Source organism: Pieris napi, chromosome Z (genome assembly GCF_905475465.1).
Source record: "Pieris napi chromosome Z, ilPieNapi1.2, whole genome shotgun sequence".
NCBI classification, from domain to species: Eukaryota; Metazoa; Arthropoda; class Insecta; order Lepidoptera; family Pieridae; genus Pieris; species Pieris napi.
The window spans coordinates 5,610,445-5,630,042 of NC_062259.1; the positions used below are offsets into that span (position 1 = coordinate 5,610,445).

At 32.6% G+C, this 19,598-nt stretch overlaps 2 protein-coding genes across 2 annotated transcripts in view; one reads left to right on the forward strand and one right to left on the reverse strand.

The window, feature by feature from the left end:
• The first annotated feature begins 35 nt into the window (after positions 1 to 35).
• On the forward strand, positions 36 to 6,536 carry LOC125062244 (6-phosphogluconate dehydrogenase, decarboxylating). The gene is made up of 12 exons (XM_047668032.1): positions 36 to 113; positions 1,111 to 1,222; positions 1,332 to 1,446; positions 2,002 to 2,153; positions 2,320 to 2,412; positions 2,791 to 2,941; positions 3,015 to 3,125; positions 3,378 to 3,521; positions 4,380 to 4,534; positions 5,011 to 5,100; positions 5,399 to 5,599; positions 5,923 to 6,536. The coding sequence occupies exons 1-12, from the start codon at positions 106 to 108 to the stop codon at positions 6,040 to 6,042; spliced, it is 1,452 nt and encodes a 483-aa protein (XP_047523988.1). The 5' UTR covers positions 36 to 105; the 3' UTR covers positions 6,043 to 6,536.
• Positions 6,537 to 13,705: 7,169 nt separating this feature from the next.
• The window catches only part of LOC125062229, a 52,894-nt gene continuing 47,001 nt past the window's right edge, over positions 13,706 to 19,598 (reverse strand). Inside the window, exons 20-23 of the mRNA XM_047668002.1 lie at positions 17,645 to 17,782; positions 16,607 to 16,721; positions 16,162 to 16,235; positions 13,706 to 14,884 (exon numbers count right to left, since the gene is read on the reverse strand). Of these exons, the coding sequence (XP_047523958.1) occupies positions 14,755 to 14,884; positions 16,162 to 16,235; positions 16,607 to 16,721; positions 17,645 to 17,782 (457 nt within the window). The 3' untranslated portion in view covers positions 13,706 to 14,754. The remainder of the gene's footprint in view (positions 14,885 to 16,161; positions 16,236 to 16,606; positions 16,722 to 17,644; positions 17,783 to 19,598) is intronic.

Here is a 19,598-nt window from a genome sequence, read left to right on the forward strand (position 1 = left end):
GACTTCAAGCAAAGGCAAAAATTTAATTCCTCTTCAAAGTTTAATCCTATATTTTTAATTATTTTTCTATCAATTATCTATTTTTCTTAAAATTATAAGTTCATAATGGCTGAGTGAGTATTTTACCCATTATTTTATAGTTTATGAATTATGTAAAGTTAGCATGACTCTTAATTTTACTACCTAACTAGCCACTATTTTTTTAATATAACATTTGTATTAATTCTAGTTAATTCAAAGCTAGTATTGAGATGCATAATTTATTTAATAATAACTAACCATGTAGATGATAGGATGAGGATGTTACCTTAGGGTTAAACTGAACTTTTTGTGTTTTTTCTATCCATTACTTACTTTCTACTTACTAGAAAAAAATAAGAAAGTGAACAATAAAAAACACATGAGGGCCTCGTATGTTGTAATAGTTAACAGTTGAGAGTAATCGATTAAACTTGAACAGTAATTTCACTCAGATTATTTACAATTTTTTTAAGATAACATGGTAGTTTAATAATGTAAAATTTCCAATTCACATTAAAAATTATGAATTTGATGAAAACTACATCAAAATTGGCCAAACACAAAACTTTACTTAGAAGGAAAATATGAGTATGGTTATAATAACAGGAAGGTTACTTGAAGGTTAATCAACTTCACAATTCTATAACCCAAGTTTTAACTATCAATTACTGTAATTGTTTACTTTTAATTAATGTACATCGAAAACCATATGAACATGCCATTATTATTGAACATTACCAATTTAATGTGTTAATAATGTAATATTAGGCATGTAGACTTGAAAAATGTTTAGCAATAGAAAGTTATAAAAATTAAATATAATATATACTTTAAATAAAAGTTCAAATAATGGTAAGATGTAATACAGTTGTAAAACTTTGTGATTTGTATTAAGTATTCCCAAACACTTAAAAATGCATATCAATCAAGACTACAAAAAAATAAGATTTATTGCAATACTAAAAATACTACAGATCACAATACATATTTCAAGATTTATCTTTTTAACATGTAGGCTTTATTCTAAGATAGATAAGAAATCTAAGATACTTGAAAGAATTTACAACAATATATTTGTTTAACTTTCAGAGGTAAAGCTGACATTGCCCTTATCGGCTTAGCTGTTATGGGTCAAAACCTTATATTAAACATGGATTCCAAAGGATTTGTTGTGTGTGCTTACAATAGGACAGTAGAGAAAGTATGTATTTTCTAATTTAATTAGCATGAATGATAGTCTTTTTTGTAACAAATCTCATTACATGAGCTGAATATGACTGCTCAAGTAATACATTTCTATTTCCTTATAGGTTGAACAATTTCTGGCAAATGAGGCAGCGGGAACAAAAATTATTGGAGCTAAGTCCTTAGAAGATATGGTTGCAAAACTTAAAAGACCAAGAAAAGTGATGTTGTTAGTTAAAGGTATTTTTATATATTATTTGATAAGTGATGAAATTGCAGTCCTATTATGTATGTGACACTATGTATAAAGATAGCAGTTTTAGTTAACCTGAACCTTGAAATATGAGTATTAACTCACACTTCAAAAAAACATATTGTAATGGAGGTCAAATGAAAGGCATTTGTTGACATTGAACACTACTTCTAAATGTACTTATTGAGTGAAATTTGATTTTAACATTATTACATTAACAAATACAGGATATCATATTACATTTTTAATAATATGTATGACTATCATATCTTATATTTCAAAAGTCATTATTTATTTAGATTTTAGAACCACAGAAATAGTTTACAGATATTTTAAAAATGTGCACATGCCTGGGAAATACAGCTTAGAAACTTGACTAACATTTTTCCCTTCATTCCGACAATATTTACAATAATTAAATAAATAATATACAAAATTATATTTTATATTTCATGATATTTCCAGCCATAGGATTCAACAGTGGTAGCCTAATGAGCTCTTGCAATTATTGATCAGTCTTTAATTAAGATTTTTTCTCGCAGCTGGCTTTGCTGTTGATGAATTTGTGAAGAAATTGGTGCCATTACTTGAAAAAGGAGATATCATCATTGATGGAGGAAATTCACAATATACTGATACTCAGCGATGGTGCAAGGAATTGGAATCTACAGGAATCTATTATATTGGCATGGGTGTATGTAACTTTTAAACATTTTTTTATATTTCTCCTAACTAAAACTTTGCTCAATTTATTTCCTAGAAGTGAGATGAAAAAGTGCAACGACATATAATATATTTGGTGTTATCATTAAATATGTTGTTTCACTATTGTTACAGTAATAAGTTATTATTGTTTATAGGTAAGTGGTGGAGAAGATGGTGCTCGTTATGGACCATCTTTGATGCCTGGAGGTCACCCAGAGGCCTGGCCACATGTTAAACCAATCTTCCAAGTTAGTATTCCGTTTCTAGTGCAGACTAATTTATTAGCCAATATTGTATAATATCTGTAGTGGTTTAACATTTTTCACTTCCAGACTATTTATGTGATTCATCGAATATAATGGGAATATATCCATGTTTAATTTTATAGTTGTGCTTAGAACACTATTACATAGAAAACTTATGATTCTTTTTGTTTTGTTATAAAATAATTGCCTTTTAATTTAGAACAATGACTAAATCGCTGAAAATCAATCCCAGAACTGCTGGTAACCCAATTTATGTAAATTAACAGGGATTATAAACATAATGAGCGCAATAGAAAATGTATCTACTAGGCGCTTGTTTACTGCACTGAATAATATGTAATAAATAATTTTGAATTTTAGGCAATCTGTGCCAAAGTAAACAATGAGCCATGCTGTGACTGGGTTGGCAAAAATGGTGCCGGGCATTTTGTAAAAATGGTTCATAATGGTATTGAATATGGTGACATGCAGCTTATTTGCGAGGCATACAATGTCATGAAAGATATTTTAGGTATGTATTTATAGTTGAGATCTATAGAGAAAAGTTATAATATTGTAGGATATTAATTTTCAATTGATTTTAGGTATTGACCAGAAGGAGATGGCTGAAGTGTTTGAAGAATGGAACAAAGGAGAGCTTGACTCATTCTTAATAGAAATCACAAGTGACATTCTGAAATTCAAAGACAATGATGGTGAGTCGTTTTATATTAATGTTAAAAAAAAAAAAAAAAATAAACATTGCATTGTTGTATTGTTTAGAACTAGTATAAGTAGCCTAAGGAAAATTATGCAAGGAAAGTAAAAATATCAATTGACTGACTGTGGTTTCAATTGATTTGCTTGTAGCCTGTGATGACTATAGCCATCCAAAGTAAATGGAAACACCAAAAACAATTGATTTGAACAATTAGTTACTAGATTAGCATGTTCATATACATTTTCAGGTGCATACTTGTTGCCGAAGATTCGTGATACTGCTGGTCAAAAGGGAACAGGAAAATGGACTGGTATTAGCGCTTTAGAGTATGGTGTTCCCGTCACACTAATTGGGGAAGCGGTCTTTGCTAGATGCCTCTCTGCATTGAAAGGTAAAAGAAAAATTAATTTGCATTAATCTTTGCCATATTAATAAACAAGATCTTCATTAAAGCAAGTTTCAACATTGCTTAATATAATAATAATTAACCAAAGACAAATATATATGATACTAGCTGACCTGGCTAACTTCGTTCCGCCCTACAACCTTATAATATCGTTGTTACTTTAATTTAACTTATTTTAGGATATCATAAATGTTAAGTATTACATTAATACAATTTTTTTTGCAAATACATAAATGTTTTATTGCTTGCCATTGCGAAAGAAGAATGGCAGCTTTACACATTAGGCATCTTCTCTCTAGCGTCAATATGGCGATACTGCATGTTAAGCACTTTCTGATATCCAACATATTTTGATCAGGATCAAAGCATGGTTATGCATCTCCTCATTCACCTCAAGATCGGAATTTCTTGAACTGACACGAATTCGACATAAAATGATGCGTAGTTTTGTCAACAGATGGCACCATATGGTTTTTGCATTCGTAAAATTAATTAATTTATTTATTGTTATTCGATAACTTATCCGATTTTTTTTTGCTTATTCTGCTATTCGGAACGGAAACAAATCCAACAAATCAAAAACCATGGCAATCGGTCCAGCCGTTCTCGAGTTATAAGTGTTGTAACAAACACGACTTTCTTTTATATATATAGATATAAAAAATATATGCTCTCCGCTGGTTTGTATTTGTAATAAAATTAACTTAAATATTTATCAATTGTGTCACATCCTTAGAATCTTTGAATGTTATGAATTTTAACAAAATAATGGAGCGTGTCCGTTTATTAACTACAAGTCATCATCACTTAGAAACTAAATTAATTTATACGTTTATTATTTAGATGAACGAGTAAAAGCCAGCAAAGTACTGCCTGGTCCGTCGGGAAAATTCACTGGCGATAAGAAGGTATTCCTCGAACAACTACGTAAGGCACTATTCGCAAGCAAAATTATTTCCTACGCCCAAGGTTTCATGCTGCTTCGGGAAGCTGAAAAGGTACAATATTTTAATTTGATAAAAAAAATATTTATATTTTATTAAATGTGTTGAGTAAACTAAAGTACCAATGAGGCATAGAAAATAAGAACTTTAGAATCTGCATGTTATTCTTTGTAATACAAGGACTGTTAGACTAGCTGCCCCTCTAGGTATGCCAATATATGACTAAGAATCAGAAAAGAGCATGCCAATTCTGAATAGGCCGACAACGCACTGGCCTTCTAATATTGTAAGTGTCGAGGCGGTATCACTTATCAGGTGAGCCTGCCCGTTTGCAGGGGGCAAATAGAACATTCTATTCCCGGGACTAATAGTTTTGCTCGTATGATGATGGAAAAACTAAATATCGACTCGTGTTACACTCTTAAATTGGTTAAACAAGCTTATCTCTTATGGTTGTAACTATTATTTATATTTAACAATTAAAGATGCCCCAAAAGATTATAATTATGGTATTTTTTATTTTATTTTAGGCTAATTCATGGAGTCTCAATTACGGAAGCATTGCATTGATGTGGCGTGGAGGCTGCATCATTAGGAGTGTGTTCCTTGGGAATATCAAGGTATACGTCTGTCCGTGTTATTAATATATAGGTATTTTCAAATTCGACTCAAATTTCGCCACTTCCTTTGCTTAACGCTTTGTGTATTCAAAGCCACATTCTATACCTGGCAAATACTTGTTTTGGGTAGCCACAAAAACAGTTATCGCATAGATTTTATATCTTTTTCTAAACTTGTAACATTAAGCAACATTATTCTGTTAAAAACTCTATTTCTATGTAAGTAATTAGGCAATAAAATAGATGGCGCCACATACGCGATAATAACTTGTCGCTGAAAATACTTTTGACGTTTCAGGATGCGTTCACAAAGAACCCACAGCTCACGAATCTGCTCCTTGATCCATTCTTTAGCGAGCGTATCAGCAATAGCCAGCAATCATTGCGTGAAGTTGTAGCGCAAGCATCGCTTATGGGCGTTCCAACGCCAGCCTTCTCTGCGGCACTCGCGTTCTATGACGGATACCGCTCAGACGTCCTACCAGCTAATTTGTTACAGGTATTTACTAAGATCAGACAGAAACAGGTAGAAAAGATGACCCTGAATATGTTTAAGAATCTATATGGCTATTTACTTACGAGACAGTTTGTGCCCATGGGCAATCGTGGTCATTGGGCATTACTATTAAAATTCATCGGAATTGCATTAAAATTATGTATACTATATAAAAAACTAAGTATTGTGAAAGTAAATCAGATACCTGGAAACAAATTCTATTCGATTCAAAGATTAGCGCGTGCTAACAACAAAATTTCAACATATATTATCATTAGCATATACCATTCATTGATAAGATTTTATTAAATGAGGGAACATTGCAGGCTCAAAGGGATTACTTTGGAGCTCACACCTATGAACTTCTGAAGAAGCCGGGAGAATTCGTTCACACCAATTGGACCGGGCATGGTGGAAACGTATCTGCCTCCACATATAATAATTAATTTTATTTTTATATTTTTCATTGCTGAATTCCATTATTTTCTATGATTTTCTACTGTTTTATATATTTTGGAAACAATTATAGCCCAAACGCAAACTTTTTGTGACTACTATATGTAAATGGGTCTATAATAAGCATTTCTTTTTTTTTTTAATTTTTATTCTTGAATGATAATGGTTTTTAACTGTATATTTGAAATATTTTAAATTATACATTCCTTAGTTGTAACTTAGGATAATAAGTAAAGGTGCTGTGTTTATATAAAGCTTCTGACAAATGTAAAACGAATATCTTAACTTGCATAATACAGATTTGATTGGTTGTTAAACAGAAAATATATGTGTATATGTAATGTTTTAATAATAACGTTTTTAGCAATTGTGTGATGGGTCCAAAATATCTTATGTATAATTAATATCTATATTGATATAAATTCTGTTTTTTTTTATAATATTGAAAATATATTTTATGTGAATATATGGGATTTTTTACAAATGCTTGTTTTATTTTCTGAAGTACTTAACACTTTACGTTTCTACGGTACCAATGTACTTTCTAAAGATACGGTTTCCTAGAAAAGCGACGCCGTTATCTAAGGGCCGTAATGTAACGTTGGGTGACGTCACCCATACGTTGTCTATAAATAACATCGGAGTAGGTTTTCTAGAGAACGTTGAGTGTCACCGTAACGTCAAATGGCGGTGCTGTCACATGCATGACGGCCGTCATAGCGGTGATAAACATTTAATGAGTGGAAACGTGACTTGGACGAGCAAAAATGATTGTTTTTTTGCATTATGTTATAAAGTAAAGACGGCCGTTATTAACAACCGTGAAATGACGGCCGCTAGTTAACAGCACCGCTTTTCTAGGAAACCTAAGCTTAAGAGAGCATCTAACACAGGAAGCAAACTGGCGAATCAAAAAAATTACATGTGTCAGAGCGAAGACTGACTGTCTATGAAATAAAAATGATCAAAGAATCGGATGTAATCTAACGGTGCAGGCGATGTCGTAAAGAATTCCTGGCGATATTAAAGAAAAATTGACATATTTCGATAATTTTATATCTAAGTTACGTGCTTGATAAAAATATCGTTAAATATTATGTGATTGTCCTTAATGCTTATAAACACATATAAACTTGTTATATAAGTATAAATTCCCTTTTTTCTGAATTTAATTAACTCAAGCGTGTTTTTTTAAATAAAATATTTAGTCAATATGTGTAACTATGTACATTTTATAGTTTAGTTGTGTTGTAGTTGGATTGCCTGAGTATACACATGGAAATGTAGCCTGATTAAGTGAGCTAAGGAAATCCGTTGTATCGTATGTACTGACTATATCTAGAAATATAGTTGTACAAATTTTATCGATATGATGTTAGTAGTCCTATGAACTTAATCTATAGTCGATGGCTCTATAAATACAAATACAGAGCCAATAATATAATGATTGGGTATAAGGTTTCTATCTCCCAATATTGGCCTGTATAGTCATTTCACGAATAACTTGGACATAATAGGGAATAGAGAGATAGGTCTATATCTACTTGTTTCTTGTGCCGGTTTCTGTTTTAGGAAAAATAAACAGATGTTGAGCAATCATTTTCGCTTTCTCTTCGCTACTTCTTGCCACAATATTATGTCTAACGCAAGAACTCATCAGTACCAATCTTCTGGATATTATGAAAAAGATATAGGTTGTAGATTTTTACGAATTTTAATAAGAATTTGTAAAAAAAGTCAATATTCTTATAAAAACGCAAAATAAATTATAACTCTGCAGGGGTTGAGCTTAGGGACCTCCCGTAGAACAATTGTTTGCAGCTGATGACCTCATCTATCCCCTATTTGCGTTTGATCCACGACTTTTTAGCCACCCTGTATAAATTATCTGAGATATATTTTATTTTTTATTAATCGGCACATAAGTTCAGAAGCTTTTAGTAGGCGAAAGTTTGGGCATATACTTATTTGTCGGCAACTATAAATATGTTATATAAACCATGATTAAACAGCATTTACAACTTGTGTGAACTTTTATTGAAATTAGACTAGATATTATATATCATAACTTTGTCACAACAAAAATATTGGTACCCAAATAATGCAGCGCTGCTGTCGACCCCATTGTTCGGATACTTCATAAAGCCTATCATAAAATGTAGATGTAATTCTACCTTCATATAGTAGATACGACGTATACGTTAAAGCCTGTATTCACTTTGATTAGTGCGAGTGCAAGTGATTAGTGGAGGTGATTAGTGATTAGGAGAAAACAAGTGTGGACGGCGACTGATTAGTGTAGGTGATTAGTTACTCCGTAGTAACGTGATTAGAAGCGTGATCTATTTTTTTGCGAGTGAACTGCGAGTAGTGACGTCGCGTGCGCCCTCCCTTGCCCCTCACTCGCAGCGTGCCTGCCAAACTATATGACAACTGAATTTATATTTTATAGGCCGAGAGATAGTGACACATAATAGTGGGTCATTTGTACCAGTATGGCGGTTCTTCGGGGGTCTTATTACGAAATGAAAAAAGGCGTCGGTATGGCGGGCTGTAAGTCACGCCGGAGAAGTATAGCATGACACTGCCGCCTCTTATTTTTTTATGGACTATAAGAAAATACTAGAATTTTTGTGGAACAAATCCATAAAAATATTAAACAATAATTGGACACTACTTGCACTACACGCCTGCACTAATCAATGTCAATTACTAATCACTTGCCCTCGCACTAATCAAAGTGAATACAGGCCTTTATGTACTCTATGACAAACATCAGACGTCGTGCTTGACGTCGAGTCCATCAAAATTAACCGTAATAAAATTTCACAATTTAAAGTAACGTTGTAACAACATAATTCGATGTTACTTCGATAATATGGTTTGTGGTTTGATACTAACCACGATGCTTTTAATCTTATGGGCCCCCTGTTTACGCCGAGGTATGTGGGCCAAACCAGGACCAGTGTATGCGAGAGATAGAAAAAACCGCTTATTCTTGATAACCCCAACGTCAAATTGTTGTAAAGGAAAGTGCTCGCTGCGTTGATTTTAAAGTTCTCATAATCGATGATTTTAATATTTTTACTTTACGTGACATTATATGCTTCTTGTAAGTAAAGTTGGTAAATAAATAATTAACTTTAAATAAACAATTCGTCATAAAAATATAGTTTAATGAAGAATTCCTAAATTTAAAATGTATTATTATGGTTATCACCACTACCGGATGAAGGCTTTAATTTAAGGGCATAGGCCGTAACCATAACAACAACTTAAGCCATATAGATGTCCCTACCACTAAGAGGCTGTGTACAATCTGCGACTACAATCAATGCGATGAAGTCAAACCCTGGTCGCGCTATCAAATTGTTTCCAACCGCTCACTCTATATACAACATCTCAACTAAGGCCTTGAAAGGCCAAGTGTGACTTGGCGGATGAATCAAATCAAGTGCCAGTACTAGTGCTACTAACCTAACTATGCAGCAAGAATTAAGAGCAATAATTCCCGCAGCGACAGGAACAGCAAGGGCTTAGTGTAAATATAATATTCTGAAATATACTCCTATATTAATATGATGTATATTATTTTATTTAATATTGTTAGTTTTTAATTATTCGACTCTTATAGACAATATATAATGTTTATATCTCTAACCGCTTCTATAGCATATATATGGTTAATATTAGTTCGTATTAGATGGGTTCGATGCCCGGGTATTGGAATTTCTTTAAAAATATTTAGTTGATAAGTCGGACGATCTCACAACATAAAAGTTAATGATATGAGGGTACACACTTAGTTAAAATTAAAATAAAAATATACAAAAGAGACGTTTATTTATGTTTCCAATATATAAGTCACAACACGTAAATGCTTAATTTTAGACTAAAATATACTTTTTAAATAATTTATACCCGTTTAGTGATTTTACTACACAAATTTCTAATAACATGTAATGTCATATCTAATATTTCACCATTCAAAAAATCTCAACATCAAAGAATCTTAATAGAAAAAAGAAGCCTACAAATATATTTGGCGCAAAAAAGTTCATACAAATTAGCAATGGAGTATCCTACTGCTCTAATTTTCACAATGCGGATACACTTATATCATTTGCGGGCTGTGTAACATGTATCACATAGAAAAAGCATTGCTATGTAAATTCTATAAATTTTTAATATCTTACAACATCCACAATTTTTACTAAAACTACAGTAAGTCGCTCGGCTAATATAAGCAACATATTTGATATATGGAACGTATATGAGATCAACTATACTTAAACAAATGAAGCAATATTAACACGTAAAATTGTGCAGTTATTTTACTGAAACGATTATACTTTTTACATGACACTTTAAATGCAAGTACTTAATTTCTTACGAAAAAACACACATGTAAAATGTTCAAAGCTACAATTATTAATAATATAAATAATTATATATAATGGATTAGTTAATTACTGATATTCATCACCGAATAAATAGTGGTTGGAACTTTGGTCGAAAAAATGAATAATTTAATTTGACCTGCATTACGCTTCTACCTAGTATATTCCGCGGGTATCATACATATGGGTTAGTATTAGCAGTACAATGTACAAATACAGTATAAAGATCGTAATATATCGTCGTCTTCGCCTACAGCCTGAAGTCCAAATGTATAAGTACCTCTTGAGTTTTTGTATCGTGCGACAGCAACGGATATTGACAAAGCTATCTTCTATAAACTGGGGATTATATAATGATAATGTACCAGTGTATTAATTTAGTGTCATTAAATTTGAATGATAGTCATATTATTCATATCGTGAAGTAATGTAAGATTAGGTAAGTAATTCTTATGAAGACGAGTATTAAACGTATCGTATCAAATTGTCACAACCTTTCCATGAACATTTCTTGACTCGTAAAATTTTACCCTATAAACATTGGTCCATACTTATTGTTATTAAAAAGGGTATAATTTTTGATATTCAAAAAGTATTCGACCTCATTCGCGATTTTAAAGGCTCTATTTCAATTATATATGTTGCGTCCGCAAAACACGGTATCTCAAAGAAGAGATTAGAAAACTTCCGGAGAAGGACAGTTAAGAGAATAAATATTCGATAAAATGGTCCTTAATACAATGCGTACAATTATATTATCACCTAGTAATATCTTGAAACTTACTATCTAACTATAAAGTAAGTCCATCTCAAACCAACCCTAATATTTATATCTCAATTCTCTCTATATGGTCATAGGCCAGTTCATTCATTCCTTAAAGCTTCGTAAATGTATTTTCACTATATGTCTTTCTTTTTATGTACCTTGTACGTACAATAACAATGTATATATATTATATAAAATAATAATTGATGAAGACATTGATGGTTTGTTAAACATGAAGTTAACATTAGTGATTTTGATTCAATGGATGAACGAATTAGTCGATGTTTGATGAAGAGAGATACCCCTCTTTATTGTTATAATAATTTTTTTGTGTTCTTTGGTTATTACCTAGGTAACACTGAAAATATTTAGAAAATGAAAAACGGCTTTATGTAGAAAGTTGCCAATATATATATATATAAAAGTTGTTCAGTCAGTACGCGTCCCACGTCGCGAGTGACCATGATTATGATTTTCTATAAATTGTGTCTTTTTTAAAAATTGCTATTAATGACAAACCACCACATACGCCTGTGTTTTTAAATAAGTGTGATGTCCAGTAACGTTTCTTCTTCTTTTTAATTTGGATGAGACAATAATTAAGTAGAATCAAAGATACCAACGCGTCCTCACTGTTGGCCATCTCGTGAACACTGGCGGCGAAAGCGAGCATGTTACGCCGATTTTAAAACACAGCGTAACACGCTCAATGCGAATGCTATATTACACCTCGTAACTTTGGTCAGTTCCCACCTTTAGTTTCATTTTCATGTGTAACAAGAGTTTTAGATTTGCCGCCAATTCACAAAAACAAATGACAAATGAATACTACATTAGGTTACCTAAGAGTTCTAAAATTGAAATTCAAAAAAGTTTTCATTAGCAATGTTTCTAACTGGCCTGTCCTAAACATTTTCAGTGTTACCCACGTATATGCCTATACACTGATAACCTTTAAGACTATTTTTTTTTTGTTAATGAAATGTTAATGATTTACATCTTATCTTAAATAGATGAGTTTTATTCACAATGATGACGTTGAGTAATCATATAATTGTCATGAAAGCTATTTTATCACTACGTAAACACGATAAACACTTTCAAATAAACTATATTTTATCTAATTTCATACAGTAAATGCGAAATTACCATAAGCTTTTGCATCATACACTAAAATATTGTCTTTGGAATACGAGAGTAGTAGGGGAGACCGGGTACAAAAGTAACGGCGGGTCGAAAGTAACAATTGCTCTCTAGATTCATCCAATGGGCAAAAATAGCTTCGCCGCCGTCAGGCGATAGCTGAGAGTGCCCCCCTCACTTGTAGTTAGTCGCCACTTACTCCACGCACTGTTAGGTTGTGTGAGAGGATACTATGTGTTTTTACAAACCAAAACTAAGTTTTTCGATATTTTGTTATTTAATGTTTACATAGTCGTAAAAGGATGGTAGTAATCTGAATGTTTGCATATCTATTTTTGATTAGATTGATTGTACATTGTTTAAATTTGTTTTTGTTTAGCACGTTCCGTTTTTAAGTTATATTTCATGTTTCAACAAAAATGAGGAAGGGTACAAAAGTAACATAGTCCTATGGGTACACAAGTAACAAACAAACCTAGCAAGATTGTTGCTCAAAAAGGAACTAAACAAGTAGGTGCAGTAACCTCAGAACGTGGAAGATTAGAAACTGTTGCTGTTGCCATTAATGCTCAAGGAGGACACATTCCTCCTCTTTCGTATTCCCATTTAAACAATTCCAAGACCACATGATTCTTGAGGGTCCTGTTGGTTGTGCCGGAGGTGGCAATGCTAGTGGATGGATGCAGATTGCAGAACTTTTACTTTTTAAATAAATAATTGTTGATTAAACATATAATATTGTATTAATTACCAACCTCTTCGTCTTGTTACTTTCGACCTGCCTACGTGGTCGAAAGTAACAACTGATGATTTTTTTTTAACTCTCTGTTATTCATATAAAACACACCATAGTAAAATAAATCGAGCTGCTAGTGTAAAGAACATAAACTGAATTTATATATGGTTATATTAATTTAATGACAATATTAAAACCTAGCCACAAATCAAGTGTGAAGTACAAAGTGTTACTTTTGTACCCGGTCTCCCCTACGTATTTAATAAAACCACAAAAACAGAGTAAACTACGTCGCTTTAGCAGAAGTCGTCTACTATATGTAAGTTATATGCATACTTACATTTTTAATTACATTAATATTCTACGACAATTTTATTTACATATTAACCTATAATAATTTATCAAACGTTTATTAAAGATAATTTGATCGCACGGGACAGCTACTATGTTTTAATGCAATGTCTATGCTAAAACAATTAAATATTTAATAGTAATTATAGTGACTATTCACAATTATATTATAAAAGTTTCAAACGAAATACCTTAAGATAACGTTTTAAAAATTCTGGCACTATAAGCAATTTGGCACAGTTTTTCTAATTTAAAAGCTACTTGTCTTAGGTATCACGTCTACGATCACGTTCAATACATAAACCAGTTTATAATTTAAACGTCTTTTCAATGTCTTCATAGGTTATTCGACAACTTAATAATCATTGATAGATTCCAACTAAACTTTAAATATAGCATGGACTTGCTGGCTCGATTCCAGTGTGAAACGCAAATCGAGAAAGATTTTAGCCTTATTTATAAAAAATAAATCGGCCTAATAACAGGTGTCTCAAAAGAAAGTTTAACTTTAAAACTTTCCTGGCTATAACCAAAGAACATGGTTGCAGCAGGACGGAGCAACGTCACACACGTCCAATAAGTCTCTGCCACGAGGTCGTGAAATTTTCTCAGGCAAATTGATTTCCAGGAGAGGTGACATAAATTGGCCTCCACGCAGTCCTGATTTAACCCCTATGGATTATGGGGTTATCTTAAATCTAAAGTCTACGCCAATAAGCCCACTTCTCTGGCGCAATTGAAAGAAAATATCCGTCACGAAATAGCAGTCATCACTGAGTCCACCTGCCGAGCCGTCATTTATTTATTTCAAGTAATTTTATTGTTCGTTAAATAAGTGCCGTGAATGCGAGTATTTTATTTTATTTACATTTGAACGGTATTATTTTTAAGAAATGAATTCCGAAAATGTGTACTTTAATAATAAATAAATACTTTTTTAATACATGACTTACTTTTTTTTTAATCGATCAACCAAATATGAACATTCTGTTGAGACACCCTTTTTAACTAGAGTACTCACTTATCTCTTTTCATCACAGGATAAACCCATTTTGGTTAGTACAAAATAATACTTTGGTTAATACTAAATCAAATCATTAGACTGATTTAGTTTTTATAAATAAGGGCATACTGCCGTTTTGTTTTCTATAGAGGCTGTAGCGTAACCTAGCAATTGTATACTATACGCAAACAAGTTCCTATTTTAAGCTGGAATTCACTTCAATCATTACGTCTCTTTTCTCTCGTACCAACTTATAGACGCTTAACAACACCAACATCAGGAGGATTTCTCCTCCGATGAATCTCATCTACTCTCATCCTCCCCTCTGTGCATTTCACTCTCACTAATATTTTCTTGAACGGAGTGGTAACGCGTAGGTACAGTAGAGCTGGCTGCTGATTCTTCAGGGTCTGTGCTCGATGTTGCCTTGTTTCTATAAAAAATGCTACGCTATAGATAATCATTTAACAAATTTCGTTATTGATGTATGAAATGCGAATATTATATTTAATATATTAGCATTTGAAAAGGGTTTTCTATTTAAAGAGTTATTCAAATACTATTTGTTCAACCACCGGTAGTCATTTCATGTTTACTTAATAAACTGTGTAAATGCAACATGGCGCATTTAATTAAAACTCGAATCAAATTAAATTCATTTCGACCATTAGTATGTATTAACTAATAAGGAAATGTATACCTACTGGTGGTATTTTATTTTTACTTATTATTAGATTTGGAATAGAAATAAAAATAAGTAAGTAAATCAACATTAGTTCAGCAGCGTATTGAAGTATTAAAAATTATAAGTTAAGTATTTAGTTGTTATTATACAAAAAATCTACCTTGTAATTAAAGGTAAACAAAAAGCTTCAGTGCACACTAAATAATAAACTAAGCTAAACTTTTGCATGACTGCGTCCTATCGATATTCACTTGTTTGTATATAAACCTTTTGTTAGCTATGACGGGATTTGTTGATGACATTTCAAGCGGGTTTTTTGTTGTCCAAGCGAAAACAGAGTTTTGAAAACATACGATACAAAATGACCAATCTAGTTTTTCTATCAGCATCCTTTGCAATTGCTTTGACAGTACTATATGCTTTAAGGAACATTTAAAATGAAATAAAATAATATATACGAGAAGAAATTATGTTTGATATTTAAAAATAATGGCGAAAAAAAAAATTGGCGAAGAATTTGATAAGCATAATAATTTACTGTTATTACTCGTATAATATTTATTATGTTTATATGCGGTATGCTGCTGTAAAACTATCATTATTTTCTTTAAAAAAATAAACAATAATTATAGGACTGTACATAAGAAATAAAGACACTAATTGTCTAGTGGTATAATGTTCAGGCTTGACGTGAACTGTGAATTTTATCTAGATAAATGCTGTGTAATAATGAGTGCTTGGAACAATGACTGACAATTGAAAATCTACATGAGAGCAATGTTCTCTGCTATGATTGCAAGCATTCTTGCCTCATGAAGAACATCAGCCAGCCCCTTTTTTGTCATCCATCCAATCTCGAGTGCCAACTTGACGAGCTGAATATTGAACTGACAAAGTGAAGTCAAATCTCCAGTCAACAGTACGAAGTATATAGATACGTACAAATTACAGAATTTGATGCTATTGTTAGCAAAATAACACTTTAATTACATGAAATTCATAAGAATTCAAATAAGATGAATTACCTGGTTGTAAAATATTTATGTTTCTTGTCGCTTTTTTCGCTTGTACTAGGACTTGGCTGTCTTTCCAAATGGCCCTATAACAGTGAAAAGAGGTTAAATATAAGCGAAATCCCGTAATCGCTAACGGGGCATTTAATCGTTTAATGTTTGTTTCGCCGGCTTTAAATGTGTGAAGTGCGTACTTTGCGTTAGAACGAATTACATTAAGAATATTCTTATAGATATCTATAACTGCCTCATGGAGATGAAAAACATACAACAAACAGGTAGGTTAGGTATGGTAAGCTCAAAAACACAGTTGAATTGCTAATGACAGTCAGAAGATTTAATATAGTGTATGTAAGTTGGGATTAATATGGTTTACCGACATAACGTTTCAATTTTAAGCTTGACTTTCTAATGTTAAAGAATTGTAAAGGTTCAAAAGTACAGATAACTTCCTTACCTGACTAGCATACATTGCAGCGTCCAAATGTGACTGACTATGGACATTTCCCATCTTGCTCAAAGGCGGATTTTTGAATGAGTAAGAGAATGCTAACCCCCGTTTTAATGACGCCCTAGAAATAATCTCAATTATTTGTATGAAGGACTATGGTAGACGCGTCTAATCTAATGGCTTTCCTACGCCATCGATACTTTTAATTTCAAAACTTCTATCGCATAAAACAGGCTCAATCACTATCCGAAATTACTTTAAACAACATACACGTATGGATAGGTTAAATGCACAAAAAAATGCTATATTTTAAAGATCGCTAAAGCGCGTGTTAAGCGAGCCTATGACATTGTAAGAAGTATTGTGGACCGGCAGTGGAAAACAATTACGCTACACAACTTGCTACCCCTATGTAAATGTAAAAATATAATACCTTTTTTTTACAATTATCTTTTAACTTTGCAACTTTGATCTTATTAAAAATGTGAATATCACAAATTTAAGAGAAAACTATGGGGCCGTTCATAAAATACGTTCGCATACAAGGGGTGGGGAGGGGTCTGGCTGAGTGTGACAAGTTGTGACAAGGGGGTCGGGGGGTAAACGGCAACGTTACGTTCGCCGTGATTTTTTTGACATGAGCGCTAGTCCTGTGGCGCGAATCTAGCGGCGTTGCGATCCGTCACAACTGGTTTCTTTGTTTTTCCAATACTTGAGCGGGGGGGGGGGGGGGTTTGTCTTAATTTTTGTGACGAAATATTTCTAGGAGGGCCACAGAAAGTCCCCCCCCCCCCCCCTCTAGGAATTTAATTTAAATATTTTAGTTGGATTAAAACTATCGGTCAGTCGTCTTTCGTTTCGTTTTATATATGTATTATATATTTTCGCCTCCTTATTGTGGTTGTAAGAGAACTATTTTAATAATTTAACTCACGTAGACCAAAATCCCAACCATCCCAACCGTTTATTATAGTATTCGAAGTAAAAGGCTTTGTAGATAATACAGTGAAATAAAACTCAAAATTATCTTTGACATTGTTTTACCTTGTAGGACTTGGGGGAGGATAACTACTTCCACGATGATCAGGAGTCAAAAACTGAGAAGCTTGTGATGCTGCCAAACGATTGCGCTGTAGAAGTTCCTGATGAGACTGATATAGCCTCTCGGAAGCTGACGGCGCTCTATTTAAAAATAAATATCTATAAAATAATTTCCTGTCACTTATGAGTAACAGGACATATGGTCCAAGATCCCAGGGCCGCCAGACGTCACGTATTTTCTGACGGATGAAATGTGGACGATTGGGTAGTGTTAGTATGTACTATGATCGTATGCCTACCTGCTAGCTTGGTCAAACGGCCAATTTCCAGGTATCAGGTAATCAAGGTACACAAAAACATTACTTACTTCACGTAAATTCTCATGGCTGATTTTTATATATGTTTTCGAGTGTATAGTTAAAAATAAATTGTCAATACTCCCAGACACTTTCCGTCGGCCATATTGCTTAACAGACGCTTTAAGGGTCTCAAAATAATTAGTCAACTTCACGTAAATTCTGACGCTCCATTTTTATATATGTTCATCCCACAACTATTTTAAAAGCTTTGACAAGAAGACAGACCGATCCAAGGGGCCAATCATCCCCTAAACTAAATTTTAATATCTCTATGAGTGGGAGAGCATTATCTACGCGCATGAGACTGAGTGAGACCGACTGCGCTGTTAAAGCCATGAAAAATACTTGAAAAATTATTATTATTCAAAAAGGGCAAGCAAAAGCCGTTTAATATTTTGAAGAAAAATGAAGATTACCAACAAGCATTTCACCGTTTTGGTACGTTGGATTTTGTTGGTGATGTAGATGAAGAAGAACGTGTATTCAACATAATACAAAAATTTATCTGTGATGTTTACAACGTTCCTGGAAAAATTGATGTAGATGCTGCCAGACTACAGTTGTTTATCATTTACATACATGGTATCTGATATAAATGAAGAATTCAATCGAAAGAATTTAAGAAACTTCGATGCCAGTAACTTACCACCTTGTAAAAGTGAGCTTTGGCAACAGTTTCGACGGGCTAGCTTTGGAACAATGCAAGTATGAAGATGATAAATATTTTCAACCCCGAAAACAATGGCTGGACACTACAAGATGGTAAATATGATTTTCATTGGATCGATGGAGATCAATTACCGGGTTTTGTCAGTGAGTCGCTGGAAGAACAATCAGGTAAATTATTTTCGTTTCTCATATTATTTGTATCTTTTTAGTTTTTTCAGACCTTCATTGTTTAACTTGTTTTTTACAGAGGAAGAAAATAAGGATAATGCTGATGATGACGATCACGATTTAGATACTCAATTTCAAGATTGATATTTGATGATGATGATAATGAAGATTAAAGCCACTGTTAAGAAATATTGAAGAATTAATATTTTTCCACTTTGTTTCCAAATTTCCAATAAATAATTAATTAAAAAAATTGCTGCTATTTAAATATAAGTGGTATTTTAAAAAAATATTTTTTAGTTCTAATTAATAAATTGAAAAAAAAAAATGTCGGCTAACTTTAGTATTATTTATTATGTGTCAATTTTTTTCTTATTTTTGTTGCTATAATTTACTTGTCAACAAAAGTTCTAAAAATTATAAAATATCTGTTCAAGTAATTTTCATGGCTTTAACAGCGCAGTCGGTCTCACTCAGTCTCATGCGCGTAGATAATGCTCTCCCACTCATAGAGATATTAAAATTTAGTTTAGGGGATGATTGGCCCCTTGGATCGGTCTGTCTTCTTGTCAAAGCTTTTAAAATAGTTGTCGGATGAACATATATAAAAATGGAGCGTCAGAATTTACGTGAAGTTGACTAATTATTTTGAGACCCTTAAAGCGTCTGTTAAGCAATATGGCCGACGGAAAGTGTCTGGGAGTATTGACAATTTATTTTTAACTATACACTCGAAAACATATATAAAAATCAGCCATGAG

What these genes read in the sequence shown, in the direction of transcription:
- LOC125062244 (XM_047668032.1), top strand. An exon ending in ACAATAGGACAGTAGAGAAA is followed by an intron (nt 1,223 to 1,331) that starts GTATGTATTTTC and finishes ATTTCCTTATAG; the next exon opens with GTTGAACAATTTCTGGCAAA. An exon ending in TGTTCCTTGGGAATATCAAG is followed by an intron (nt 5,101 to 5,398) that starts GTATACGTCTGT and finishes TTGACGTTTCAG; the next exon opens with GATGCGTTCACAAAGAACCC.